Source organism: Vanellus vanellus, assembly GCF_965231255.1.
Source record: "Vanellus vanellus genome assembly, chromosome: 18".
NCBI lineage: Eukaryota > Metazoa > Chordata > Aves > Charadriiformes > Charadriidae > Vanellus > Vanellus vanellus.
The window spans coordinates 8774069-8800755 of NC_138923.1; the positions used below are offsets into that span (position 1 = coordinate 8774069).

General features: G+C 58.6%; 1 protein-coding gene across 1 annotated transcript; it reads right to left on the minus strand.

Moving 5' to 3' along the window:
* SARDH (sarcosine dehydrogenase) lies at positions 1-26005 on the minus strand (the record flags this gene model as incomplete). The annotated part of the gene is made up of 20 exons (XM_082492472.1): positions 1-126; positions 2710-2845; positions 3311-3479; positions 3857-4019; positions 9017-9110; positions 9459-9606; positions 11176-11289; positions 11908-12046; positions 12567-12680; positions 13602-13685; positions 15363-15504; positions 17571-17661; positions 17789-17875; positions 20919-21048; positions 21516-21620; positions 23065-23165; positions 23358-23481; positions 24075-24254; positions 24913-25091; positions 25690-26005. 20 exons carry the CDS (start codon positions 26003-26005, stop codon positions 1-3), a joined length of 2742 nt encoding a protein of 913 aa, XP_082348598.1.
* Between the last annotated feature and the right edge of the window lie 682 nt (positions 26006-26687).

A 26687-nucleotide genomic window follows, 5' to 3' on the forward strand; every position in this document is an offset into this window, starting at 1 on the left:
TCAGTAAAAGCCCTTCACTCGCTTGTTGTCCGGGTCGAACGGGGACTTGGTGTGTGCTCGGGCGGGGTAGGTCACCCCCATCCGCTCCAGCTCGTAGCTGCCGCTCTTCACGAAATCCAGCGAGACCTGCAAGGCAGAGCCACGGCGAAAGCCCCGTTAGGTGCTGCGAGGCACCGGTGGGACGCCAGCCCCCTGCCACCATCCCAGCTCCATCACTGGGCAAGCCCCCACAGCACCCCCCAGGTAGGTTTTCCATAAAAAAATCTGGCTCTGCCATCCCAGGAGGATGCACGGAGAGGACGAAAATAGATTTTTAAAAGCATTCAGCTAAAAAAAAAAAATTAAAAGAATGCAGTATTTAATTTTTTTTTTAGGTGCTTTCCCCCCCCCTCCCCCCGTGGATCTTTTTGATGCCACCCAGCACAAGGGGCACCGCCAGCCAGGCCCTGGGAGCTCATTGCCAGAGGGGCCAGGGCAGGCAGCCCGCGTGCGGGGATGGCACATCCCAACGGGGTCAGCCCTGGCTGTAGGAGGGGACCGCGGCGGCAGCCAGGATGTCATCGCTTGTTGTGACGAGCGTGAGCTGTCCCCTCCGCCTGCGAGGGTCACCCAGTGCCAGGCAGCGCCGGTGGCTGAGCCACTCGGAGGGGCTGGAGACTCTCAGTGCCGGTGTGTTTTTATCACCTGGAAATCGTCAGCGATTCAGCAAAACCCAGCATTTTTGTTTCTCTCCTCTCCGCCTCACCCCTTGCACCTCTTCTGCTCCTCTGACTATTTAGCACCGATGCCACAGGGACAGCCCCATCCTGGATCCCCCTTCCCAGAGCCGGGGAGCATCGCACCCGGTCACTGCAGGGCCGTATCCGCGGGAAGGAAACTAAAGGGCCACAGGCAACACAGGGAGGCCCTGGGCAGCCGTGCTGGGCACCCCGCTGCCGGGGAGCTGGGAAGAGTCTTATGAAGGAAGAAGTCTGATGAGGAAGGACTGAGGGAACTGGGGGTGCTCAGCCTGGAGAAGAGGAGGCTGAGGGGAGACCTTCTCACTCCCTACAGCTCCCTGCAGGAGGGGGTAGAGAGGTGGGGGCTGACCTCTTCCCCCCCATGACGAGTGATGGGACGAGAGGAAACGGGTTCAAGTTATGCCAGCGGGAGGTGTGGATTGGATATTAGGAAAAAATTTTTCATGGAAAGGGTTATCAAACCTTGGAGTAGACTGCCCAGGGAGGGGGTGGATTCGCCATCCCTGGAGGTGTTTAAAAAAAAGGGCAGACGTGGTACTCGGGGCCACGGTTTGGAAGTGGTTTTGTCAGGTTAGGTTAATGTAGGACTTGATCTTAAAGGTCCCTTCCAACCTCAGCGATTCCGTGATTCTAAGAGGGGGGCTCTGTGCGCCCTCCTCCACGGGCTCGGGGTTGGCGTGGGGTCTGAGTCCAGCACCAAGCCCTGATGGGGACAGCACGGGGCAGGGGCCCAGTGCAGATCCTCCGAGGGACCTGTCCTCACCACACGGCAAAGCTCCCCGCTCCTTCCGCAATTACTGCCTAAGCCAAGCGGGAGTTATCCCAGGGAGCCGAGAGACGAGGGCTGCACGTTAACATCTGCTTAACGAGCGCTGCTTCCCAGCTGCAGCCCGCCGGAGCGGCCACGCAGAGGAGCTGGCAGGGCTGGGGACCCCATGGCATGACCACCCGTATGCGGTGCCTCTCCCCACCATTGCCATTTTGGCCCCCCCGAAGCCCAGCAGGCAGCTGCCTGCTGCCAGCCCCACAGCACGCTGCGGCGGCAGAGCTTTCCCTGCAGCGGGTGTGCGAGCGGGGAGAGCGGTGCGATGGATGCACCCGGCGGGGATGCACTCAGCGCCGCTTTGCCGCATCGGTGCCTCGCCGGAGGCAGGAGGGGACCGTCTCCCTCCCTCCCCACCACCTCCATCCTGCTGCCTCCATCACACTGCCTGGGGCAGGCGGGGGCGGCTGGGAGAGGGAAATGTAACGGGGAGGAGAGAGTGGGAAAGGGGGAAAGGAAAGGAAGATCCAGGGGGGAACATTCACGGTAGGGACAAGATGTGGTCCCCATGGGCTAAGGGGACAACTGGAACCCAAAACCACTTGACTCGGGAGTCTTGCACTGACGCAGGATTAAAAGCAAAGGCAAACAAGAGGGTGAAAGCAGAAGCATATGCACTGCTCTTGGTTTGCAACAGGGAGGGTCCCTGGGGACGTCATCCGCAGCCCCCCGTCCCCACACGGGCTCCCTGGCCTCTGCCTGCAGCATTCTGCTTAATGAGGGCATCTGATTTACTATCCAGGAGTCTCCCAGGGTTAATTAAGAGCCTGCTGCGCTCCTATTGGCCATTGCTCCCTATAACATAAGTTAATTCACTGCTGCAATTAAATACTCGGTTGCAATTAACATCTGAGGCAGCGCTTGAGCCCGAGAGCATCACTGGGACCGCGCAGAGAGACAGCCGGGGAGACCGACCTCGCCGCCGAGCCACGGCATCCCTCACCCTGCAGCCTCCCACGGGGAAAGCGGGGGGGGGGGGGGCTGCCCCATCTCACTGCCCAGACGACAGCGAGTTTGCCAACGGGTTTGCACATACAGCTTTGAAACCAAACACGCGCTACGCTCCCTGCCCCGGCAAGCCCCCGCTGCGGGGAAGGAGGCGCAGCCGTCCCTGGGGGCTGGTGGTGGCGGTGGGTCTGTACTCACCGGGCCCCCCGCGGGGTCACGGATGTAGCCGTAGGCGATGGTTTTGTCGATAGCGAATCCGAAGTCTGCCCGACGGATGTGGCCGACCACCTTGCCATCCCGCCAGACCGCCTCCAGGCCGAACATCGGCACCTTCCTGCAAGGAGAAGGCAGAGCCGCCGTCAGCAAAGCCCCACGGTGGGACCCCAGTGGGGAGAGGGGCTGGGGGGGACCGGACCCCGGCTCTGCCCCGGGCCGGCCCACGTGCCGGGGTTCCCGCTGCCCACAGGTTCATTAACCTCCCCGTGCTGATCCCAGGCGCTGGCAAAGCCCCTCCAGCCCAATTTGCGAAACCTCCCGCTGTTTTGGGTGAAACAAGATAAACCCACTCCCTGTCACACCGCTTCCAGCTCCCGTTAAACATCCAGCAGGGAATTCGCGGTGGGATTTAAATTAGAGATGGAATTAGAGCATGGAAAGCAGCCGAGCCAGTGCGCAGCTGAGCTCCGCGTGCGTGCCCAGGCGAGGGGGTGGCCGGGGATGGCTGAAGGCGCTCGTCACAGGGCGGCCGCTGGCGTTGGGCGCTGCCCGGCGCTGAGCGGCGCCCGGCAGTGGTACTCACTCCTCGGTGGTGAAGCAGACGAGACGGCGGAAGATGCCCTTGGTTTTTTGAGCTTCCACAGCCTCCCGGCCCAGGAAGGGGATGCCAGATTTGAGCTTACAGGTGAAGGCCAAGCCTGCTTCTAGCGGGGTATCGTCGGGGCGCAGGTCTGCGTGCCAGTGCCTGTACCCTGCGGAGCGCAAGCACGGGTCAGCCAGCCTCCCCCTGCCACCGCAGCAAGCCCCGGCTGAGCAGCAGCAGGAGCCCGAGACATCACCCACGTTCCGCTCGCCCCAGAGGGATGCTCCGGTTTCCCCCAGTGGAGGTTGTGCCCCAAAGCGTTACTCTTGCACTCCCCTGTTGCTCTCGAGTCACTTGGCCCTGGAAAAAGCACCCTCGAGAGGAGCCCGTATTGGGGAAGTCTCAGCCAGGAGCGCTGGGGCCGGTCGCATCTCTGCCAGTAGTTGCCAGACCTCCGGTCACACTAACCCCACACTAAAATTCACTTGCACTGGTCCCCCGGCTGGAGGCAAAGCAGCGAGCGCTGCTGTAAGGAAAGCAAGAAACCTTTCTCGATGCTGAGGCTGTCGATGGCTCTGTAGCCGGCGTTGGTAATGCCGTGCCGGGCACCCGCCTGCATCACCGCCCGGTAAACCTTCACGCAGTCCGCCTTGGGCACATGCAGCTCCCAGCCCATCTCGCCGACGAACGACAACCTCATGGCACGGACCTGCGAAATGCAAGAGGCCAAACACCCCTGCGGAGGCAGCCGGGCTGCGCAGCGCGGGAGAGGCTGCGGAGCCACGTGCCGCCACGGCAGGGGGAAAGCCAGCTTGCCCGGGAAGCCTGTGCGAACGCCCTGCTTTAGTGGAAGGCATTTCTTTGCTCTCCCTAGTGCACAAGGATCAGACTGAATTCCTCATCTCTGGACAAGCTAAGCTTGGCATCTCAAACCCAGACATCGTCAGCGCCCAGGAGGCAGAGGGGGCTGCGTTCAGCATCCTCCGGCCACCGATCCCAGGGCTGTCACACCAGTGGGACTGGGGTTAGGCATGATGCTCCATCTCCAGCCGGGCTTTTGTCTCCCTCTGCTGATCCATCAGCACCAGAAGAAAGCCCGCAGGCACCCCCAGCCCTGCGTCTCCCCACATCAGCCCGTCAGATGGGGAAGCCGGTCCCCGGCAGGACTGTCCTACTTTGGAACACTTCGTGGCTGCTGTCCCCCTGGGGATGTCCCCCACTTTGGATGGTGCTCCCATAGCAGAGGAACCCAAAGGCCCCTCGCTCCTGGGCAGGGGTGAGCCCGGCGTCCCGACCCACGTCCCGCTCGCCCCAGAGGGATGCTCCGGTTTCCCCCAGTGGAGGTCGTGCCCCAAAGCGTTACTCTGCTGCCAAATTAGCTCCACACCGAATGCACGAAGCTCCAAAGAGGAACGAGCAGCTCAGCACAGGGGACTCGGTGCTTCTCGGGGGAAGGCTCATCCTCAGCGATACGCCTGCCCGCACTCCCTGGGGCACAGACCTCCCGGCCGTGCTGGGACTGCCATGCCCATTTTCCCCCCGCTTCTCCCCCAGGCAGGCTTGCCTGCATCCTCCTGGTGTCCCTACTGAAACAGTCTGCGTTCCCAAAGCTTTCCAGGCCAGTTGGGGCCACCCCAGCTCAGGCACCTTCCCTGAAAATAAATACCCCTTGAGCCTGAGCTGCATTTCCTTCGGATTTCTCTGCTTCCTCCCCCACAAAAACCCCTCTGATTCACCCCTTTGGATGCACATCAACTGCAAACACATACCTCGCTCTGGGAGAGAGATCAACTCAAGGGTTTCACGCCAGATTGTGATCTGCAGTCTTAATAAAGCCGTTTTCAGCTGGGAAGAGACTCCCAGGCTGGTTCTGTTGGCCCCGGTGCGCCCCGCAGCTTTGGGGCCAACTTGCCCACGCCGGCTCTGGATGCCGTGGGGACAGAAGCCGCATCTTGCCATTTGCTGAGCTCTTACTAACTGGGACCTGCTCTCAGCTGTGCTCTCTAATCCCCGGTATAAACAACAACAGCCACCAGCAGCCACTGCCCAAAACAGGCAGTGACAGGCACGAGAAATACCAAAGGGGTGCCCGGGCTCTCCTCTGCGAGGACAACCGGTTGGCGATGGCTGAGAACCCAAATCCATCCTTGCTGCCCCCGGCACCCCCGTGCTCTGCTGGCACTGCAAAAATAATGTCCCCAAGCAGAGTTTATGACAGCTTTTAAGACACCTTAACCTTTACAACAGAAGTGGAGAGGAGGAAGGAACGCCATGGTTAGGGGGAATTTATTTTGAGCCTCGTCACAAGAAGCCGTACCTGGAGCCATCCCTCCTTCGGTCCCCGCCACAGCCAAGCACAAAGGCCGGCGATAGCTTTTCGAGGTGCACAGGCACAAGGGGTGCGCAGAAGCTTTCCGCTCCGCACAAAAGTGTCGTCTAATTAGGGAACAGCCAGAGATCAAGCCGCTGCAGCCAGCTACCATCTTCATCCCGGCAGGAGATGCTCTGGGGATTGACAAGCGACTTCCCGGCTCATTAACCCTGCCTGCGACTCAGCAGTCAGCGCTGCAGCTAAAATGCGCTTTACTTTCAGGAGCGAGTTACTCCTGAGAGAAATGTCCCCCCCAAACCGCCCCTGCTCCGGGGGGAGCGAGCGAGCATCCCAGCAAGGGCAGCAAGGCAGAGCAGCGCACCATAGAAAACGGGTATCCTCAGGAAAATTGGGGTACCGGTCATTAGCTTTGCACCCGCAGGGGTTGGGGGTTGCACCCATGTGTGCGCCCCCCAGGCAGGGGTGGGCACCCCCCGGCGGAGGCCAAGGGGGTTGTCAAGGGCTGGGCTCAGCCGCTCCAGCCGGCTTTCTGCTAAATTCCCCTAGGAACAGGCTTTTTCTCTTAGATTTCAACTGGAGCTATGAAATAGCATCAATTCTGGGGCCTTTCAGCAGCAATTCAAAAGCATTTTAAGTATTCTAGAAAATGAAAACCTGAACTTTACCCTGTATCCAGCAGTGAAATTCAAAGGGGGACCTTTCTCTGCTGTTCAATACAATGAAAGATGCTATATATAAACTCACAAACCGATTGGTAATTTCCAGAGTCATTAACTCTGCTGGAACTCTCCTTTCACTCCAGCTGATTTTGTTCAACTACTGAGTTAATGCATGAAAATCTCAGCGATAACTTTTTAAAGATGTTGGGTTCAGTTTAATCCCCCTGGAAGACGATAATATCAGCGAAGGCTTCAGCCCGCTGTCCTGAGAAACTCTCCTACTCTAGTTTCGGCGTGGGATGGAGTCCCCTGTGCGCATTGTGTGCCGGGGGCCTGATGGAGACCTCCCGAACGGTGGCCCCGGCAGCAGGCAGGGTGACCCCCCCTAGCAGGCAGGGTGACCACCCCCCCAGCAGGCAGGGTGACCCCCCCATAGCCCAGCGCCCTTGGGCAGGAAAGCTTTTTTCCTACAGTCAGGGCATTTACACCTTAGAGAAGCCACAAAATTTCTACCAGCTATTTCTTCCACACAGGACCGGATTATTTTTTGTAAACTTGAAGCAAAGTGCAAATAAACTTATCACGCTTTTGAAGACGGGAACATTTATACAGCTTTCCCAGGGGACAGGTAGATTATTACAAGATGTTATCAGCTTGCCATAGGGGTGACAGGGGAGGAGGGAGGGAGGGTTATAACTCATCAGTGTTAGACAACCTGCAACAACGGATTGGCTTTCGGGTCCCCCGTGCCACTGTCCCCCGCAAGGGACACCGGACACACTGTGGGTTTTCGGTACCCGGAGCACAGGGCACACCGATGGGGATGGTTTGGAGAATTAACCCAAGCTGGGCAAAATCTGTGCCTTAGTTAAACCACCCTAAACCCTGGCGAGGCTCTCGCTCACAAATCAAGTAGCCTTAATTTGATTTAGCAGCAATCCCTTCAGCAGCCAGCTGCATTCGAATTAAAGCCGCTTTAATTCCGAATGAAAAGTGTCCGCACACGGCTTAACCCAATTTCACTAATATCCAGCCTGCCTCCGGCTCCCTCTTCTCCTGCTGCCTTTTATGAGATTTACCGCTGTACCTTCCCCCTCTTTGTCTCCCAGCAGACACCGGCCCGAGAGCCGGAGCAAACACGCAGCACGGTCCCTCCTGCCAACCGGCTGCTCCGGGCGGTAGGGGGATGCCCCGGGAGCGCTGCCTGCCCAGATGTCCCACGGGAAGGCCGGGATACAAACTCTACCCCCTCTCCCAAGGAGGTGTTTTTGCAACGGAAGGACTATTTCATATGGGGTAAACATCAATAAGAAATCAAGGCAGAGATTCTCAGGCAAACCTCGCAAAAGCTTTTCCCTCGTACCAAAACTTGCCAGCAGCGGGTTTGCCCAGAATGTTTCTCTTTTGACAAAACGACACTTCACGGTCACCAACTCTTCTACTTGGGGTGTTTCAGGCAGGCTAAATCTGCAGCATCCCACGCGGCGAAACTCCCCAAAGAACTGCCATCACCCCCTTTCCCCAGGGGTAACTTCAGACCACATTGATCTCCACCGGGTGAGGCTGGGGAGAGATTTCGGGCGCTTTTCTCGCTGCCCTCACCAGGCGAGACAGAGGAGTCCAACCAAGCTGGCGGCGCCACAAAACCTCACATCAAACCCGGGGGACCGATCCACCTCTTTGCAACACAGCAAAGGACACCGAACTGCTTTAGGTTGTGCTTTCCCCTCTTGACACCTCTGAGCGATGCCGCGCACTGCGTTAACCCCATCGCTGGGGGTCCTGGCAGAGGTGCCGAGCTGCCAGCCTGGGCAAGGTGCATCTCCTGTGCCTTGCTGAGGACTGTGGCGCTCGGGACGGCAGTGCCCGTGCCCGCCCCGTGCTCTGCGGGCAGTGCTGCGGGCGGGCAGCGCAGGCACAGCGAGCTCACCTCCGTCCGCAGAACACCGCGCCGGCGCTGCCTCCCCGGGCGATGGGTTGGGGGGGCAGGACCCGGCCCGCACCCCCCGTCCATCACTGCCCACCGAGCCTGGCAGCCCTGCTGGGTCCCACCATTGCCCCCAAAGGGCTTCTCGTCCCCTCGCTGTGACGCTGACGAGGGGCTCAGCCTGAGGCGTTAGCGCGGAGCATTACCATTTCTGCGCTTTGCTTGCATAACCGCTGACGTGAGCCCTGATGTCCGGGCAAATGCAGGATGAGCTGCGCTCGTACGGAAAGCTTAAGGTTGTCAGACTTCGCCTGTGATCAAATACACCGGCTCCGCGGGCTGCCCAGCCCTTACCACCCGTACTTGACGTGCTTTACGTTAAATCATCCCTATTTTTTTTTTTTTTCTGAGTAGGGGGAAAAGGAGTGGACCTAAAGTGTCAAATAAATCTCTTTATCACCATTGCTCACCCCTAATCTGTGGGAGGTGTCTCTTGTTCATCTGACAGCGTTATAAAGCCATAAGTCACCACGTCCCAAGCTCAGCCCGGGCTACAACACTGCCAGGCGGGCTGGGAGAGCAGGATGGCACCTGGCAAGCAAACTGGGAGGAAAACACACCAGTTTTTGGCCTTTTCCAACAAAAGAAAAATCAACACAACCATCCGGCTGCCCACAGTAGCAACATGGAGGAGGATGGAGCAGAGGATGCTCGGCCGCGCAGGCTGGTGGGCGGTCGCCCCAGTGAAAAGACCTCCCCGGGAGCTGGAGGGCCCGGCCCCGTCCTACCGTGCATCCTGCGGCCGTGGCGAGTTTGTGGGTGGAGAAGGGGAAAGCTTCGTTGCTGAGGTCGGTGTCGAGCACTTCTTGGAGGACAACGCGGCTGTGGGGGAAACAGCAAAGCGGCCGCGGTGAGAGGACGTGGCTCACCACCGCGCTCTGAAGGTTATCGCTAAAACTCCCTCTCTCATCTCGTTGGCAAGCCAGAGCTCTCCCTCTGAAGGGGAGCTGATGTGGGTGACATGCCGTGCTGTGAGAGCCTCAAAAGGAATGCCAATTCCCCAGCAAATGGCACATCACTCCAGCCAGACCATTGCCTGGTGCCGTGGGGCTCGCGCCATCCATCCCTCCCTCCCTCCCCTCCCTCCATCCCCGTATCCCTCCATCCACCTCTCCACGGGCCAGGCGTCAGGGTGCAAGGAGGGGGCCGCGGCGCTCTCCCCGCACTCACCTCAGCGGGCCCTGGATGCTCATCATGCCCAGCTCCTCCGAGCAGTCCAGGAGTTTGCACTGGAGCTTCATGTCCTGCAGCACGGTGGTGATGTGCGACCAGTTGTGCTGAGCCACGGCCCCGCCGATAGCCAGGTAGTAGCCGTCCCCTGGAAGACAGTCCCCGGCAGCCTTTCAAGCTGGAGAACGTCGGGCTGGGGGTGATGCCCAGCTCAGCTCTGGGCTGGTTTTGCTCTCCAGAGGCTGAGCTGCAGCCCTGAGCCTCTCCAGCTTGCAAAACCCCGGGGGAAAAGCCAAGAAACAGGGGGGTTAAGGAGTGCTGGGGCACGGGAGGGCTTTGGGGCTCCACTAACATCCACTGTTGCCTTTTACTTGTGGGGCTCAGCACAATGAAAACCAAATGACCATTAAAACCTGAAAGGAGAAAAGGTAAAAAAACCCAACTGTGTGAGCCCTGGAGGTGCCTCTGTGTGTGTGAGCAGTGTGGGAAGAGAAAAAACTCTTTGTCCCTTGAGGCCAACAGCAAAAGCATCTGCTCTTTAGTCCCAGTACAGAGCGGACGCCAAAGTATGGAGGGAGGTGGGAACTCCAGGTGGGAGCAGGGAGGGATGCGGCGACTGGGCCATAGCCGGTGGAGGGGCTGCGCTGTATATGAGGAGGAATTTCGTCTCGTCAGTAATCCTGGGTGGAAAAGTCCCCAGGGATGGGGTTTGAAGGCTGATTAATATGTAATCAATCTTCCCTCTGTCTTTCCTGCCACTACAAAATTGCTCTCTGATAATCTGTCATAACGATAATAAGTGCAGCCACCTACTGTAATTGGAAAAACAGACTTTGCTGCGATTAAACTCCTCCGTCGCCCGACAAACCCTGCGGCTCTGCCGTCCGCTTCCCACCACCCTTCTGCCCCCCCGCGCGCTCCCCAGGCGAGGGGGGTGCAGGATTCGCCCGCGGGGAGGGAAGAGCTCACTGGCGCCCGACCACCCCAGGGAGAAGGCGAGATTGCACCCACGACACCCACCGCCCCGGGCCGGTGCTGGGGGCTGCACCGCCGCAGGGCTGGTCCTTTCCGCGCAGCAGCTCTGAGGGTGACGCTGCGTGGGGACGGGGCAGCGGGGGCACCGGGCAGCCCAGTGCCAACCTCCCTTCTGGTGGCAGCCCCGGTGCAGGCAGGGCGCTCGGCAGCGCTGCCGGAGACCAGCTCAGCGTCCTCCGCATCCTCCTCTGCTGCTGCCTAATGCCATTCCTGCCCTCTGGGCTGACTGCTCTGCTCCCTTTCAATTCCTCTTTATTGCAGCTGATAAGGACCTGGGGAGAGGTCAGAGCCACCAGCCGGGGCCGGACAAACCCAATAATGCCAATGAGAAGTGCAGTCCCCCGGGGACAAGGGGGATAATTGGGTTACAGGGAGCGAGGGGTAGAGGTGGAAAAAGCCAGGTGGCTGCCATTAGGTAAATGCAATCATCCCGGCGCCTGCAGCCCCCGAGCACGGCAGGGATGGAGGACATGCTGGTGGGCCTCGGACTGAACCTGCCGCCATGGCTTCCCGGGACCAGAAGGGTCTTTGCGTGCATTGACACAGCTGAAAAAGGCAGCGGGAGAGGCCGGGAGCTGCACTGCGGGGGGATAAACCCACCCGGCGATGTCCCCCCCCGCCAGACCCACGGCGGCTGCAGAAAGGCGCCCGCCTCCAGCATCCCCGTGCTCAGGGCTTTTACCTTCGAAGGCGGGGGCCAGGGGGGAGGCCGGGTCCCCGGGGCTGAGCCGGCTGACGGTCAGGTCGCTCTCCACGCCGCCCTGCTTGTTCAGCATGCAGGTGTACACGGTGGAGCCTGGGGGAAGGAGAGGGGCACCGCTGCCCATCAGGCAGCCCCGGCACAGGGCCACGGCGCCAGCAGAGGGAGAGGGGGTAACAGGAAGGTTTGCCCTCATGGTTACATCAGCGGCCACTGCCTGGGTATGGCCTGGCTGACCCTGGGTGTCCCAGCACCGGGAGGGGGAGAGGAACGATGCTTTTTTCCCCTTGAGATCTGTGTGAGGAGCTGAAGCTGCGTCCTTGGAAATGCCATCAGCTGCCTCCCAGCCCCGGAGAAGTGGCAGCTTCTCCCCGTGCAAACCACGGCTGGCGAGTGTTGTGCTTGACTGACTCCAGTATCCATCACATCTCCAGCTGTGAGCCACAGCTGGAGCCAGAGAGCCAGACACCCCCCCTCCTTCATCCTCCAGCTCAGAGCACATTTGACCCTGTGTAAATGAGAGCAGAATCCCGCCTCCGGCGAGGACAGGGAAAGCAGACGCTCTCCCATGCTTCCCATACCCTCGGCAAAAGCAGCGTTTAAAAGAAAAGGCAGTTTGGGTCCCCCTCGGTTTGTTTTGGTGTCAGATGTGATTTCCCAAGGCAGCTCTCAGCAGAGGCAGCGCACAGCCAAAATAAGGGGCTGAGCCGGTACCTGGTGCTTTGCTGACATCGGCAGTGAAGAGCCAGTTCGCCGCTTTGGTTGCATCGGGACCAACCAGGTAGAATTTCCCAAAATAAGACATGTCGAAGAGAGCCAGGGCATTTCTGCACGTTAAGCATTCATTCTTGATCTACAATTAAAGCAAACACGGCGCTGAAGTTGGGCCGTATTCTCACTCCACAAAGGGAGGCACACATTAGAACCGTTTATGTAATGAGAAGCAATACCGGGACACGTGCCTGGTGCCTTTAAAGGCTGTAAGGCTTCAAAACACCCCGGAAAAATGAGGTATTAAGCACAGCAAGTCTGTATGCTCAATCCCATTCCTTACCTCACTAACACAGTGTCAGAAATGAATAATAATTGTTAGGTTTTTTTCAAATTGGGTATCTCCCCCAAGATGGTCTCAACTCTTTCATTTGGGAAAGCAGCGGTAAAATTCCCGTATCTGCCGGGGTTTCTGAGCACAGGCACATTTCTCTTAAGCGTTCTGGAACATTTTCCCCAGTTTTGGGCAAAGCTCGCTGCTTCCCCTCCCTCTGAGCCTCACCAACTGCACCCAAAGCAGCGGTGTGGTGCGGCCTCTAACCCTCCCAGCTCCAGATGTGCCCAGCGGTTTCGGCTGGGGGAGGGCTGCCCCCAGCACTCACGATGTCGTGGTGGGGTGGGAAGTCAAAGGTGTACTCATCCCCCAGCAGGCGGTTGTAGGTGTAGTCCCTGTGGCGCTCCTGGCCGTACGCACCGTAGTAGTCGTAATCCAGAACCTGTGGGGGCGGAATCGGAAGGATGCGGACAGTGAGGAAGATGATGCGAGGCCGAAGCCAAGGGGCTGCTTCCAGTCACGTTCACCTCTTGCCAGGAGAGGAGTGGGTCTGTGCAGGACCCGGCTGTGCTGATGGGTCCCCACCACGGCATCCCTGCCCGCAGTGATGGGTCCCCTCCCCGGCATCCCTGCCCGCAGTGATGGGTCCCCACCACGGCATCCCTGCCCGCAGTGATGGGTCCCCACCACGGCATCCCTGCCCGCAGTGATGGGTCCCCACCCCGGCATCCCTGCCCGCAGTGATGGGTCCCCACCACGGCATCCCTGCCCGCAGTGATGGGTCCCCTCCCTGGCATCCCTGCCCGCAGTGATGGGTCCCCACCACGGCATCCCTGCCCGCAGTGATGGGTCCCCACCACGGCATCCCTGCCCACAGTGATGGGTCCCCACCACGGCATCCCTGCCCGCAGTGATGGGTCCCCACCCCGGCATCCCTGCCCGCAGTGATGGGTCCCCACCCCGGCATCCCTGCCCGCAGTGATGGGTCCCCACCCCGGCATCCCTGCCCGCAGTGATGGGTCCCCACCCCGGCATCCCTGCCCGCAGTGATGGGTCCCCACCACGGCATCCCTGGCTGCTGTTCTTCAATATATGGAAGTGAGATCGGTGCCTCTCATTGCAGGCAGATGCTGGCTGCTGCAGAGGAACGGGCAGACAGACGCACACACCATGCACACACGGATCTCCCTCTGACTGCTCTTATAGTGAATTAAAGCCCAACAGCTTTTGTGGACCCGTTTTGGTGACATGTGACTGCTTGCAGGGTATCGCACACCCTGCAGAGGCAGGACGCATCCTGCACGCACCGGGTACGGCCGGTACCCTCCAGCTGAACGCCCCCCGAAACGCGTGCCGGGCTTACCGGGGCTGCTCCCCCGGGGCTGAACCAACCGGGCCTCTCCCAGCCGTGCCGCTCCTGGAAAACGCAGCCCTGTCGCAGCAGCTCCTGTGCAAGCAAAGCCGGAGAAATAGGAACAAAGTGTTAAAAAAAAAAAAAAAGTCTTTTCACTGCTTTTTCAGCAGCACCCAGGCTGCCCTCCTCCTCCAGTGCATGCTCAAGACCCAACTTGTGACCCCTCGGCTTTGTCTACCAGCAGCCAAAATCAGCTCTGTGGTTTATCTTTTAAAACAGTGGAAAACCCCATCTGCCTGCAAATTGCCTGATATTTTTTTTTCCCTCCAAGAAAGGTATTTGCCTCAATAGCAGCTGACGGGCAGGAGTCCGGCGGCCCAGCTGTGCACCCCCCAAAAGCGTGCACTACGGTGCACCAATTACCGACCGAGAGACGCTAAATCCAGAGAGCAAGATTCCCCCCAATGTTTACAAGAATAATTATATAATAACATTTAAGATTTATATGGCAACTTTCTCATTCCTCCTCTGTGCTCTCAGGAAAACCTCCCTGCATGCAATTAATTAGGGATCCATTAAGATATTTCTGTTTGGTGCCTCTGTTCGGAAAAGAATAGATTTTGTTGAACATTTCAGAAATGATTCAGTGCCTATTTATAAAACACAGCACATGTTCTGGAGCTGCATGTATAAATACCAGGCTGTCACTCAAATGGGCATTGCTTATTAGACATGCTATTAAAAAATAAATTGCATCCTCGGTGACAGAAAACAACTGAGCTGTCAACCAAACACCGGGGGACGGCAGAGAGGGATGTCTGTTTTACTGCTCGAGCCTCTGCTCTCCATCGGAAGAGGAATGGTGTGATAGGAATTAGTGACGAGCAGAAACGGGCTTGAGAAAGGTGGCTGTTCCTTACTGGGGCTGGGACTGGAGCTGGCATCGATGGGATGGGACAAGGCACCGGCCCCGGGTCACCCCCAGCATCTCGGGAGCGGTGGGTGATTTTGGGGGCTCTGAGCCGCGGTTGCTGCAATGTTGCTGATGCAGCGAACCACTGGAAACTGCGTTTCTTTCTCAAGTGCTGCATCTTGAAAGCCTTAACCTATGGAGATTTATGCAAGGAGGCAGCTGGCGAAGGTGGGAGCAGGGAGGAGCCCTGGCTGGCAGCTACAGGGAGTAAAACCAGCGGGGACTTAGGGGGGTCCCGGCAAACCCGCCTCCATGGAGGCACCACTGCTCCCCGTTCTTCCCGCATCCCTCCCCGTGCCCCAGCCTCGCTCCGCATTGCGAGATGCCATTTGGGGGAGGAAAAGCTGCTGCTGAGCTGCAAATGCGGTACGGTGAGGGGGGGGCGGGAGATGCCTTGAGCATCCAGCATCCCACAGCCCCTGCTACTGCCCCCGAGCCGGACTGGCAGTCAATGAAATAAAGCCTCTGAGCCCTTCTCTCCAATTTTTCCCTTGCCCAGCGACCATCACCAGGCTCTTAAGCCATATTTGCTAAGTTAAATGTTACGGGAACGCTTGGCATCTCCACCGTCAAACTGTCCATGGCCCCAGCCCCCTTGCAGCATGCACCCGGTGAGCTTTGGGATTCGGCAGGGATCTTCCCAGGACGGATGGATGGGAGTAAGGATGCAGCGTGCTGCTTTGAGGAGCAATACAGCTGCAGCCACTCCTTGACGCCTCTTTTTTTGCTGCAAGGGTGCCGTGAGGGTCTCCCACCGCTCCTCGCAAGGCAGCCCAGGTCTGGGCGTGCACCCTCACCTCGTGCAGGGGGTCCTTCCTCACGTTGCGCCCCGCCAGCGGCTCGTCGTGGGGGAAGACGACGGAGTAGTTCTTGGCGTAGGACTCGTGGCTCCGCTCCCGGATCCAGCGGTTGTTGTCGGTGAGGGAGTGGTGAAACCTCCTGGAAGGCAGAGAGAGGGCAGAGTCCCGATGAGCCCATCGGCTCACGGGGTGCCTCCTCCACCGGGCATGGCCTTCTCGGCCAGACCCAGATGTGGCTGCAGACGCTGCGGTGTGAAATTGCTGAACCCGTTCCACAGGCAGGAGGGCAGAGGAACCAAGCGGGGTTTGGTGCTGGCCGTGCCGCAGCGCTGCCCATCGGAGCCGGGCGCTCGCCGCAGCCCCCACCGAGCTCCCCAGCCCTGCTCCAGGCACAGCTACCCCGGAGCAACTGGGGGCAGAACACAGCCCTGCTGGGGAGGAAAAAAAAAAAAAAGTAGAAAACCAGGAGAATTGAGGTTAATTCTGCTCTGCTTCCGCGTGGGCCTGGCTTCAGAGCATGCCTTGCCCACAGCCCGGGTTTAGACGCAGCCCTGAGGAAGGAAAGAGCCCTGGACATTCCATTTTTCATCCGATTCTCCTTAGGTTGAAAGATAAATAAACCCCCAAGTATTTTAAATTTGTTTGACATATTTTCATCTTTCAAACAGAAAAGCTCCTTGAAGGAATGTGCCAGCTCAGCACACGCTCAGGTTATTATTACCAGAGACCTATAACTCACGGAGAGCAGCCCCCGGGCGCCGGTGGCACCTTTCCTGTCCTCCGGCTTGAGCAGGCGGGGGAGCGCGGCTCTCCGAATTACCCCCCGCCAGCCCAAAGCCCCCCGGTCTGGAGAAAGGGGGGCAGGCAGCAGGTGAAAGGCAAGACAAAGTGCCATTTATAGGGCTTTCAAAAGCAATATTTTTGGCTTCCCTCCCCGCTGCCTGGGTGCCGGGGAGAGGGAGGCTGCCAGCGCCGAGCCCTGCCGCGGTGCCAGCGAGGCAAACGATGGTCCCCAAAAGCAGCCGTGGGCTCGGCTGTGAGGGCAGCTGCCTCTTCTGCCGGCACGGGACAGGCAGCAGGTGACACGTGGCATGTCACCGGCACCCTCCGGCAGCCCCAGCCCCTTCACCGACGCGCTGAATTTTTGACAGCGGCAAGAGGAGCAACAGCTGCCAGAAGAAATATTTACGAGTGAGTGTTTTGAGAGGATAAATATTTAAATGTGCAGAAATGGGAGGTATTTAAAGAGGAGCTTAGTAATCATCACCAAAAGGAAAAAAAAATGGGACTGACACCAGCTTGACAATGGGGCAGAGGGGATGGGGGGCTGCTCGGGGAACCCAGCTGCAAGGGATGGATGCAACCCGGGCCGCTGTCTGAGCGGGGCTGGGGTCCCACGGCGCAGACCAGCCCCACGATGGCTGCGGTTGTGCCAACCCGCCCATCCGACGGTGCAGCGGTGCCTGTCCAGCCCAGGGATTTCTCCTGCCCGGGGATTTCTCCTTCCCAGGCTTGGCCCATCACCGGCCCGGCCACAGGGCTGCTGGAGGCATCTCCCCCTGACTTCTGTGGGCACCAGCACCGACTCTCCTCTCCTCCCAGCCTGAGTCAATGGGGTGTTTATCAGCATTGCCACTAAAGCAACATGATTTGAAAAGCTTTGTCCCTGACAAGGTGGTTGCTGTCGCCAGCAGCCCTACAAAAAAGCCCAAACCCAATCAAATACAATCAAGCAAGTCAAAAGCAATTACAGAGCCAACATCTGCACCACCAACACTCCCGGCCCACGTCGTGCTGCAGAGAGGGGGGAAAGCTAATCTTTCTCCTGTTGAAATCATCACCCCCGATTATTAACTTAGAGGATTAGGCACAGCACTAATTGAACAACAACAAAACCCAAACGTAATTACCCTGTCCTTTCCCATCACCACAATCTCCTCGTGCCTGATGGAAGCTGTTTGCGTAGAAGCGGGATGAGGCAAATGAGATCAACCCCACATGTAAATGCATTAAAGCCATGGAGTGTAATTGATTCCAGCTCCTCGGAGGGACACGGGCTGCAGCACCGACACTGCCCGACACCCACTCCCGGTGCCAGCATCCAGCCCTGCATCGAAACCCATCCCCAAGGACCACCCAAGGACCAGGGGGACCAGCGAAGGAGCCCACAGCCCGTGGGGTCCTGGGGCAGCCGGGGTGACTTGCCTGATGTCGTAGCCGTACATGTCCTTCTCCGGCCGCCCATGGATGATCCAGTGAGCCAGCTCCCTCCCGCAGCCGCCTCCCAGCATCATCCCTGGGGGAAGAGGTGAGGACCCAGATGAGGCCAGCAGGCCAAGCGTGGCTGTGGGTGCCGGGCTCTGCCCGGGGTATGGTGTCCACGTTGGGATGCCCAAGGTGGGGTCCCTTCAGGTCTCTCTTACCAGCACTGTTGAAGCCACAGCCGAGGAAGAAGCCTCGGACCTCTGGGGCTTCCCCCATGAGCGGCTTGTGGTCAGCAGTGAACGACTCTGCAAGACAGAGAGGGGATGATAGAACAGAATCACAGCATCATAGAATCGTTATGGCTGGAAAAGACCTATATGATCATCAAGTCCATCCATTACCTAACTCTACCAGGCCCACTTCTAACCCACGTCCCTGTGCACCATATCTAGACGGCTTTTGAATACATCCAAGGATGGTGATTCAACCGCTTCCCTGGGCAGCCTGTCCCCGGCTTTGATAACCCTTTTGGTGTAGAAGTTTTCCCTAATGTCTAACCTGAACCTCCCCTGGCGCAACAACACTATTTCCTCTTGTCCCATCGGTTGTAACTTGTGAGAAGAGACCAACACCCCCCTCGCTAGTGTCTCCTTTCAGGTGGTTGTAGAGAGCGATAAGGTCTCCCCTCAGCCGCCTTTTCTTCAGACTGAACAACCCCAAGTCCCTCAGCCGCTCCTCAGAAGACTTATTCTCAAGACCCTTCACCAGCTTTGCTGCCCTTCTCTGGACCCTCTCCAGCACCTCAGTGTCCTTCTTATACTGCGGTGCCCAAAACTGAACACAGTGCTCAAGGTGTGGCCTCGCCAGTGCCGAGCACGGTGGGACAATCACTTCTCTGGTCCCGCTGGCTACGCTATTCCTGATAGAGGCCAGGATGCCCTTGGCCTTCTTGGCCACCTGGGCATGCTGCTGGCTCGTGTTCAGCAGTCTGTCACCAACACCCCCAGGGCCTTTCCTGCCGGGCAGCTCTCCAGTCACTCCTCCCCACGCCTGTAGCGCTGCGTGGGGTTGGTGTGGCCCAAGCGTAGGACTCAGTACTCGGCTGCATTGAAGCTCATGTGCCAGCGAGGCCAGGACGGGCGTTTTGGGGATACACACACTTTAGGAGCAGGGTTCCTACAGCTTCCCGTGCTGGCCTTGGCCTGCTCCTGCTCCCGGAGAGGTCGCTGGGGCCAGAGGTGGACCAACGCTGAGCACTTCCCAGTACCTCAGCTCGGGCATCCTCACCTGCGCCGCCCCAACAGAGCCCGGGCAGCACAGCCCGAAGGGAAGGCTGCCCCAGTACTGGGATGCCCGGCATCACGCAGGGGTCCTGTGCAGACTCCTGAAGTGAATGTCCACACTTATATATACACATATTTGCTTCAGAAGCTTACACGAGTATACGTACACATACATATATACGCACATCTGGTGGCAGAGGCAGGCGCTGGTGGCACAAGGCGTTGCACGGGCTGTCCCTGCACCGCCGAGACCCCGGGCTCGGGGTAACTGTGCCCTCTGCACCCCCGGGGGAGCTCGGCAGCGCTCGCTGCACGCCAGCACGGCGGGGGGAGGACCTCGGTGTTAGGGTTTAGACTCAAAATTTATGGAGCAGAATGAATCGCCAACCAGAAGGTGCAGGAGCTGCTGCGGTGGCTGAAGCAGCCTCTTGCTGTCCCCCAGTCCCCCAGTCCCCCAGTCAAGGGGGCTGCACCGACCCGTTCATTGCCATCCCGGGCCATATTTCATTAAGGTGACTATTTTTCACCTTCATCGATTTCTGTTGGGAAATTTCAAGAATTTAAGCTACTTTATTTAGAGGAGGGATCGCCGCTGTGTTGCCCAAGGCTCCTGTGCTGATGATGTCTCGTGCTGCCCGCTCCCGCTCCCCGCAGGGCTACCAACCACGGTCCCCGGGCAAACCCCGGCTAGGGAGGCCTGAGCAAAACACGGGGTGCAATCCTCACCCCTGTTTTATGGTGGTTTGTCCATCCGTGTGAAAGGAGAGAGGGAAGACGGAGTTCAGTCTGCTCCTTCCCCCCCTCCCCAGCAATGCCCAACTTGTTTCCCACGATCTCTGTGCTCAGCAGAAGGCAAAAGCAGAGCCAGAAGAATACTTCCACTGTCACCAAAGCAGCTTCTCACATGCCAATATCCGCATACCGATACGCCAGGCTACAAATTCGCTGAATTAATAGGACAACACCCAAAGCACCTCCCCTTCACCAGTGGTCTACACCAGCCCCGCTGCCTTTGCACTGGGACGGATGCTCACGCGGGACCTTGGCCCGCTCGGCTGCAGGGCTGGATCAGCAGCCGGAGCAGAAAACGCTTAAACCCCCCCAGTTTGGGCTGTTTTCATCCCCTGCCCCGGGAGCACAGCGCGGTAGCTGTTCTGGTGGTGAAATATTGACCGCGCAGCAGAAAGGACAAGTGTTTGCTCTTTGCCTCGTCCCAGCGCGACCCAGCTGTCGCCCGCAAAGCAGCTGCGGGTTGAAATCAAGAACTAGAAAAGGAGGAGCGCTGACCCTTTGGAAATTACATTACTGTACTACAACTACTAGACATATATCTATAAGAAGTCAGCTCCCCACCGGAGGCCACCAGCTCTGCTGACACCGCCGTTTAATGAAACCCGCCGTTCCCAGGGCCATGGCCTCCACCTTGTACGTGTCATGTTTTATCTGCTGCGGGGTGGGAGATGTGCCCTACTTTCCCCTCGTACAGCAGCACCGCTCCCTCCCCGAGGGCCTCGAGGGTTTCCCTTTAAATGCTCCAGCAAAAGGGATTTTTTTTTTTTTTTTTTTTTTTTAGTGGATTTCAAGGCCAAACCAACTGTGCCGGGCTCGGGTTCGATGGCTGGCATCACCTCCAGCCGCCGCTGCAGCGATGCCGTGGCCTTTAACTCCACACCCAGACAGCCTGGGACGGAAAACTGGCTAAATCTCACGTCATCGGCCCAGAAGCAAGTAGTAAAAATAAAAATACAAGATGACACTTGGTAAAACAACGGCCACTGCTTGGAAAAAAAAAAATCCGCCTGTTAATTCCCCAGTGTGGTGGCCGCAACATGGGCTGTAAATCCGTGCTAGCCACCCCCAGCTGGGACCAAGGCAATAAGCTGCCCGGGTGTTTCTCCACCTTGGCTAAGCCTGGGATGCCACCCCTCGGAAGATGACACCATTGCAGCCTCTTTCTCTGCATTCAGAGAGGTTTTTCTTCTCCCCAGGTTATGAAGTCTCCCCTTGCCTCCAGCCAGGTCCCTGGAGGAACGCAGCCCCCACGGAGCCCCCGCAGCCGCGTTACCTGGCCCGCAGACGGTGGATTTAATGCCCGTTTTCTCCAGCACCGGCACTCTGTTCACAGCACCTTCAATGTGTTGCGTGAAAACGTCCCAGTCCAGATCAAAGAGGCCAAAAGCAAATTTTTCAGATACCTGAAGGTAGGAAACGGGAATCGGGACACAAAATAGAGTATAGCCGAGGGCGTAAGAACTTCTACAGCCTCAGAGGCTGTAGAAAATTGAGGGTGCTTTGCTGACTCTGGCTTTTTTTGGGGGTTTTCATGAACAGTCCAGCTAAGCCAAACATCTGGGGCAGAGCCCGGATTAAGACACCTGCACCTGGCTAAGGGGATGAGGCAGCAGGGCAGGGACCGCACGGTGGCCTCTAAATCCCCCCAGCCCAGCCTCTTCCTCTCAGCCCTGCTGCCTCTGCATCTCGTACGCATGCCACAGACGGACCCAGAGGGAAGGTGCTGTCCTGCGCTTTCCCCACCGGCTGCACGGAGGTTGGTACCCGCAGGAGCCGGGGGCTGAGTTGCTCACGCCTGTGCCCACCCCTCCGAGACGGGTTCCCTGGAAACCTGCCTCGTTCCCCAGGAAAACCTCCCAGCACGCCTCACCTCCTCCCAGAAGATGGGGTTTGACTCATATCCACCCACGGAAAGGGCATCGCCTTGGAGACGGAGATACACCGAGGCGTCGTGATCGCGAACGTTCGGCATGTTCTGAAAAACGGGGAGGGGGAGCGGAGGGGTGAGAGGGGGCCAAGAGCTGCGGGGAGACCCCAACATTGCCCCGGCAAGGCTGAGCGGGATGAGCTGGGGCTCTGGGGCACAGGGTAGGCACCCGCAGCAGTGACCCACCGAGGACGGGAGCAGCGGTGGCTCCGTGGATGTTCCCACAGCCCCAAAATTCGGGTGTCCACCTTGCCCCAAGGAGAAGGCACCCAAGTCAGCCCCAGCAAACCTCGCCAAACCACGGGCAAAGCGGCTTACGCCGGCAGCAACGCTGCGGGCAGCGCGCCCGTTCACCACGCCTGAGCCCAGGCACCCAAGCTGGAAGCCGAGTCTGGCAGAAATCCTGCCTAATTAGCAGCTGACGAACTCCAGCGCTGTGGGCAGGAGCCGTGCTGCGGGTGCATTTGCACAGGCACTGGGCAGCAGCGCCTCGGCTCGCCGGCTGCTCCTCCGCGGCACAGCCAGCACCGGGGATGCTCCGGGGAGCGGGAGCAGCCGCTGCGGTTGGTCCCGGCTTGGAAAGCGTCGCTCCTCTGCCACCCACCTCCGCAGGAGGATGCGACAGCACAACAGGCAGGCAGCAGCGCACAAAGAATGAGGGATTTGTTCTCGTGAATAATAGATAGAGAAACATTTAGACTGCGCAGAAGTATCGGTGTAGGGGCTACTGCAATTCGTGTTGGCAAGCGGAATTTAGTGGATTGAACAGGAGGCACGGGGGTCTGCAAGCTGCAGCCTCTTCTCTGAAAGGTCTCTTTCTCCCTGTGTTTGTAGGGCACAGTGGAGTTACTGCGATGTAAATGTAATCATGACACCAGCACTTTTTAAAATGAGACACCTCAGACCGAAAAGTCAGACACGGACTGTGTCAGTGGGATGGAAACTAAATAACCTGTCACCCTCAAAGCCCTGGCGCCCAAGCGAAGGAAGTCTCCTTCGACTCCTGAACAATCCTCTGCAGCCAGACACAGGAACAGATTTCTTGGAAGAGTTTAGAAATGCTTGGAGAGCTACACCTCTGCCTGCCAGCGACTGGGGCTTGTTCAGAATGTGTTTGGCATCTTTCTGAACGCTGCTCTCAGACACCAAACACATCAGAGACCCTATAATGATTCTACTGAGATGAAAAAAAACAAAAAGAAAATTATCCTGCTAGTCATAACATTGTTAAATATTAAATACGACTCTATTAAAGGTAGTCTGATAGTCGTGCAAGAGGAGAAGCTGCTGGGTGTGCACTTCCCCGGGCGCAGAGCTTGACCCAGCAGCGCACGCTCCCGTTGGAGGCAGGAATATGATGGGGGGTCCCCCAGGTCCGGGGGTGCCGGGGGATGGCATCTGTCCCATCTCACCCTGCCACGTGCAGGGGGGGGCAGGAGCCAGCGCTGCCCTCCAGAGCAGAGGAGCCGATCTGCAGCCGCACGGGACTGACCTGGATGCCCTCGATGCGCTCGGTCACCACGTAGGCGTGATGCATCCCCACCAGCGGCACGTGCACGCCGGCCAGCCGGCCCAGGGCTCGCGCCCACACGCCTGCGGAGACAGCAGCCCTGTGCTGAGCACCCTTCCGTCCTCCAGAGACCTGCGGTGGTCTGGGGGTGACAGCCAGATGGGGGGGGACAAGGACTGATGCAGACACTCTGGCTCACGGGATGCGAAGCCACCCCCTGCCCTGTGGCCGCAGCCCCGGTCCCCCACCTCCCCACCTTGCTTTGCGCCCCGTACCTGCGCAGTTCACCACGCAGGGAGTCTGGATGGTCCCGTGGGCCGTCTCCACCGCATACACCCTCTTCACCCCGAAATCGTCAGCTCTGACCTGGATGCCGGTGACGGGGCAGTTCTCGATGATCTGGTGGCAGAGGAAGGGCAGCAGAGCCATGGCAAGGGCACAAGAGCAGTGAGACAACCCGACTCCCCCGACATCTACTTCCCAAATCTGGGAAAGGTGAATCCAAGCAGCAGTCTGGCATTGGCCATCTCCCCTTCCCAACAGCTATTACTGTTACCGCCGGTAATAACATACCTGCCTTAACTGCAGGCTTAAACCGCTGCTCTGTGCGCCCGCAGCTGCAGAGGATGTTTATTATTTACATGCACATGAGCAAAGCAACGCACCAAGGATGGGCTGGCGGTCCCTGCCTTGAGGAATGGATTGCTACCAGACCCTAAAACCTCTGCTCTCCCAAAGAACCTGCCTTGGGCGCTGCCTCGTTGTGCTCCTAAAGGCCTTTTTTTCAACCCGTATTTTCCCTGGATCTCATGGTTCCTGCCAGCTTTGTCACTGTGACCCATCAAAGCCAAACAGGACAACACCTTTCTTGGGCAAAGACCTGGTGCTGCAGGAGCAGCTCTGCTCCAGCGGGAAAAGAGGAGATGGGGAAGGCAGAAGGTCTCCTCCCGGGGTCAAGAGGCATTAATGACTAATTACTAATTAGGAATTACCGTAGCGCCTCTGGCAGTTGCTGCCCTGGCAAGGGTCGAGCAGGTACCAGCTGGGTCCATGGTTCCATCCTTGGGAACGTACAGGGTGCCGTATAGGTCATCGATGTTCATCAGTGGATACAGGTCCTTGGTCTGTGACGGGGTCAGGACGTAGGACTCCACGCCATACACCTTCCCCAGCTGCCAACCGGACAAGAAAACCAGGAGCTCAAGCAGGCAACAAAAGCTTTGCTCAGCACTTGCTGCTGGAGGAGGAGGAGGAGACCCCCAGGACATGTTTAGTTTCCAGACGAGGCAACTGCTGCCCCAAGGCAAGCCCAAAATCCAGCACGGGGTGGGATGGTCTGCACAGATTTCAAGGAATATCATTGAATCATAGAACAGTTTGACTTGGAAGGGACCTTAAAGATCATCCGGTTCCACCCCCCGCCATGGGCAGGGACACCTCCCACCAGCCCAGGTTGCTCCAAGCCCCGTGCAACCTGGCCCCAAACACTTCCAGGGATGAGGTAGCCACAGTCTCACATTCCCATGCAAACTGCCTGTGCAGCTGGAACAATGATGCTACCACCACCTGAAAGGGCAAAAAGCCACGGCTGGCTTTAATTTTGCCTACTTGGCCAGCATTTTGCCCAATTTCAGCAGAAGCAAGGAGGCTGCCCTGGAAGCAACACCCAGACCATTCGCAGCTCTCCGGCTGGGAAGGCAGGGAGGCACCGGGGGGTTCCGCAGCCCCGGGACCCCCAGCCCTGCTCCCACGGGCAAGGGATAAATGCCACCTCCTGTGGCCCAGCTTGGGGGGGGAGGACGACACACACACCGAGTGTCTTCTCCCTACCGACATGAGCCTCTTGTACTCATCGAGGCGCTGCTTGTTGGAGGCGATGAAGAGCCCTCCGTTCTCCACCCAGCCCGTGTGCAGCCCCGTCTCCGCCGGCAGCTCCCGGCTGACCACGTCCCGCGTGTGGGCCAGCAGCTCCACCTCCACGTCGCTGGGACGCAGCTGCCACAGCAGACCTGGCAGGGGGACAGACGGCTCCGCCATCCCTCCATCACCCCAAGGGGGATGCAGAGGGGGCCCCGAGGTCCCACGCGTGGCGTGGGTCACCCCGCCGGGGCTCTTGCTCCATCTCGTGGCGACGTGGGAGATCTACAAATCCTCGATTTCTATTTTCCTTTGGCATTAAATGAATGGGGGTGGGGGGGGTGGGGGGTGGAAAAAGGGTTTCTGGAGCAGACTACGCCAAAAGAGATAAAACCCCCCAAAGAGCTTATTGAATTAACCCTCCTCTCTCTCTACCAAAGAAAATTGGCTTAAAGAAGAAAAAGAAAAAAAAAAAAAGGTGTGGAAACAAACTGTTTTCCCATGGTCATATACAACTATTTTAAAAAAAGAAAATTTGGGGGATGTTTTCTTAACAAAAAGTTATGCCAATAGGAAAAACAGAAACCCTGAAATTCTCCACATTTAAAGCCAAAACTTTCCAACACATCCGGAGCCAGCTCGCGCAACGGATCCGCTCTGTGGACAACAGCACACCTCCAGCCGTGGGCATCCCCTGCGCCCCCGCATCCCTCACCCCAGGGACGCCCCGCGCTGCGCCCATCGCCTCACCGGCCGTGTGCCATGTGGTCCCCGAGGTCAGGCGGTCCCTCTCCAGCAGCACGACGTCGGTGACACCCTGCTTGGCCAAGTGGTAGGTGGTCTGGCAGCCCAGGCTGCCCCCCCCGACCACCACCACCTCGGCCGAGGGTGGCGGGGGCTGGCTGGGCTCCCCGCTCCCGGAGCCTTCCTCCTTCAGCGTCTTCTGATACGGGACGCTCTTCTTCGCCGTGGGGCCCGTAGCGCTGCTGAAGGGCCGGGGGCTTCTCCAGGGGGCTGGCAGGCAGCGGGGGGCGGCCGCCCGCAAGGCGCAGCTCACGTAAGACATCTCCACCTGCAAATCCCAAAAAAGACACCTCACTGGCAAGGGGGAGGGGACCGTTTCGGCGGTAGCAGCATCTCTGGGTGCTGTGCAAGGGGTCTTGCAGCTCGCGGTGGCTGGATCGAGCCCCAGGGCTCGTCCCAGAGCGGGCTGCTGGGACCCCCTTCCACCCGGGACCCCCGCTGCACTCCCAAACACCCTTCAGAAGGGCCCCACTTAAAAAAGGGGGTTGGAAAGGTACGGGGCACAGCAACGCCTGTGCTGGCTCACGCCTGCTCAAACCACTTTTTTTTTTTTTTTTTTTTTTTTTCCCCCTTTGCGTTCAGGAGCTGTTTGGCCACAACAAAGGCGTGAGGTTTGCTCCCCATCTAGAGAGGGTGGTGCAACGGCTGCTGGCGGGGGACGGGGACGGATCCTGCCTGCGGACACCCCAGCCCCTGGGCGCAGGGCTCCTGGCCAGGGACGTGGCCGGGGGTTTGCTCCGGCCGTGGGGTTTGGGCGCACAAGTGGGTTCTCGCAGCCCAGCGCCACCCCCTCCCACGCGAGCCATGGGGCTGCCCCACAGCTCACACCCCCCACCGAGCCCCCCGCTCGCTGCCACGCGGACACCCCAAAGCCCCCGCTGTCCCCTCTTGCTGTGTGTGTCCCCCCCTCCCCGCCCCGCAGCCCGGCAAAGCTCCAAGCGCCC